Here is a 2500-nt window from a genome sequence, read left to right on the forward strand (position 1 = left end):
AATCTGTGTGTATATATATGCAGTGTGTGTTAATGAGTGAATGTGTGCATATGTATGTATGTGTGTGTGTAAGAGCATGTGCGAATGCATGTGAGTGTGTGCACATGTATGTGTTTGAGGGAGTGTGTTTTTGTGAGGGTGTGTGTGTGAGAGAGTGTGCACATACACTCAACATCCACTTTATAAGGACACCTGTCCAACTGCTCATTAACACAAATGTTGAATCAGCCAATGACATGGCAGCAGCGCAATGCATTTAGTCATGTAGACATGACCAAGACGATCTGCTGCAGTTCAAACTGACCATCAGAAAGGGGAAGAAAGGTGATTTAAGAGACTTTGAACATGTCATGGTTGTTGGTGCCAGACGGGCTGGTCTGAGTATTTCAGAAACTGCTGATCTACTGGGATTTTCACACACAACCATCTCTAGGGTTTACAGAGAATGGTCAGAAAAAGAGAAAATATCCAGTGAGTGGCAGTTCTGTGGGCACAAATGCCTTGTTGATGCCAGAGGTCAGAGGAGAATGGCCAGACTGGTTCGAGTTGATAGAACGGCAACAGTAACTCAAATAACCAGTTGTTACAACCGAGGCATGCAGAAGAGCATCTCTGAACGCACAACACGTTGAACCTTGAGATGGATGGGCTACAGCAGCAGAAGACACACCGGGTACCACTCCTGTCAGCTAAGAACAGGAATCTGAGGCTACAATTCACACAGGCTCACCAAAATTGGACAATAGAAGATTGGAAAAACGTTTGATCTGATGAGTCTCAATTTCTGCTGGGACATCATGTCAACGCCACAGTCTACCTGAGTATTGTTGTGCTTGAATGGTCTCCACAGTCACCAGATCTCAGTCCAATAGAGCACCTTTGGGATGTGGTGGAACGGGAGATTCACATCATGGATGTACAGCCGACAAATCTGCAGCAACTGTGTGATGATATCATGTCAATATGGACCAGACTCTCTGAGGAATGTTTCCAGTACCTTGTTGAATCTGCCACGATGGATTAAGGCAGTTCTGAAGTCAAAAGGGGGTCCAACCCAGTACTAGCAAGGTGTACCTAATAAAGGTATAAACAAGGTAAACCTAATAAAGTGGCCGGTGTGTGCGTGCGTGAGAGTGTGTGAGTGAGAGTGTGTGAGTGAGACTGTGTTTGTATGCGTGTGTGTGTATATATAGGTGTGTGTGTGTGTATATATGTAAGTGAGTGTGTGTGTGTACCTCTCTCTGTGTGTCCTGGGTTCTCATGGCGGTCTCCTTCTCCTGCTGCAGGCGTGTGTGTGTATATATGTGTGTGTGTGTGTGTGTGTGTAAGTGTGTGTACCTCTCTCTGTGTGTCCTGGGTTCTCATGGCAGTCTCCTTCTCCTGCTGCAGGCGTGTGTGTGTATATATGTGTGTGTGTGCGTGTGTGTGTATATATATTTGAGTGTGTGTGTGTGTGTGTGTGTGTAAGTGTGTGTACCTCTCTCTGTGTGTCCTGGGTTCTCATGGCGGTCTCCTTCTCCTGCTGCAGGCGTTTGATCTTCTCACTCTTGTCCTGCTCATGTCTGCTCCAACCCTCCACCACCTTCTCCAACGTCTGTGGGTGTGACCACACACACACGTGATCATGTGCACAACCACAACACTACAAAACCACGTATCCTTCATTTAGATGTGTACGCCTCTTCTGTGTGTACCTCTGTGTGATCTTTCTATATATACACACCTCCATTTGTTTGAGTGTGTTTGTGTGCATGTATACACACCTATCTCTGTGTGTGTGTGTGTGTGTGTGTGTGTGTGTGTGTATGTGTGTGTGTGTGTACTAGGTGTGACCTGCAATAGTCGCTGATTCGACTATAGTCGACTAGACCCCCTAGTCGACTATGAACGTCATAGTCGAATGTACCATTCAAACTGCATGGGGGTGCCCAAGGATGCTGCTAAGCATTAGTTGTTACATGAAATGTCTTTGTTTTCGTTATATATAGCCTTTTGTCAAATAAAATCATCCTAATTTCTGTTAATAAATATTTTTAAATGATGTTTGCGCATTAACAATAGGCATCTTCCTTACTACACATCAGAGGTGGGGACTCGAGTCACATGACTTGGACTCGAGTCAGACTCGAGTCATTAATATTAAGACTTTTGACTTGACTTGAAAAAATATTCAGAGACTTAGACTTGACTTGGACTTTTACACCAATAACTTGGGACTTGAATTGGACTTGAACCTGTTTACTTGCAAAGACTTGATTTTTTTTTACCCCAAATCTAAATTTTAAAACGCATATTAATATTTATAAAGTGCGCCCCATTAATTTCATTTCCGTCCTTCTGACGCAGACCAGTCCTCTGCTTTTCCACACTCTGTACGTGTGTGTGCATGAGCTGCAGCACAACCAATCAAATGGGGGTTGGCGAACGTAAATTTTTACCGGGAGGGGTGTAAAATGGACACAAATTAAGTATTATATCGCGATCGATCGATCGCCAGTGG

At 44.1% G+C, this 2500-nt stretch overlaps 1 protein-coding gene across 1 annotated transcript in view; it reads right to left on the reverse strand.

Moving 5' to 3' along the window:
• Positions 1–2500, reverse strand: part of LOC143500407 (centrobin-like) — a 22939-nt gene that overhangs the window by 11311 nt on the left and 9128 nt on the right. The window contains exon 7 of the mRNA XM_076994529.1: positions 1478–1594. Within this exon, the coding sequence (XP_076850644.1) occupies positions 1478–1594 (117 nt within the window). The remainder of the gene's footprint in view (positions 1–1477; positions 1595–2500) is intronic.

The sequence above is a fragment of the Brachyhypopomus gauderio genome, unplaced genomic scaffold (genome assembly GCF_052324685.1).
Source record: "Brachyhypopomus gauderio isolate BG-103 unplaced genomic scaffold, BGAUD_0.2 sc148, whole genome shotgun sequence".
NCBI classification, from domain to species: Eukaryota; Metazoa; Chordata; class Actinopteri; order Gymnotiformes; family Hypopomidae; genus Brachyhypopomus; species Brachyhypopomus gauderio.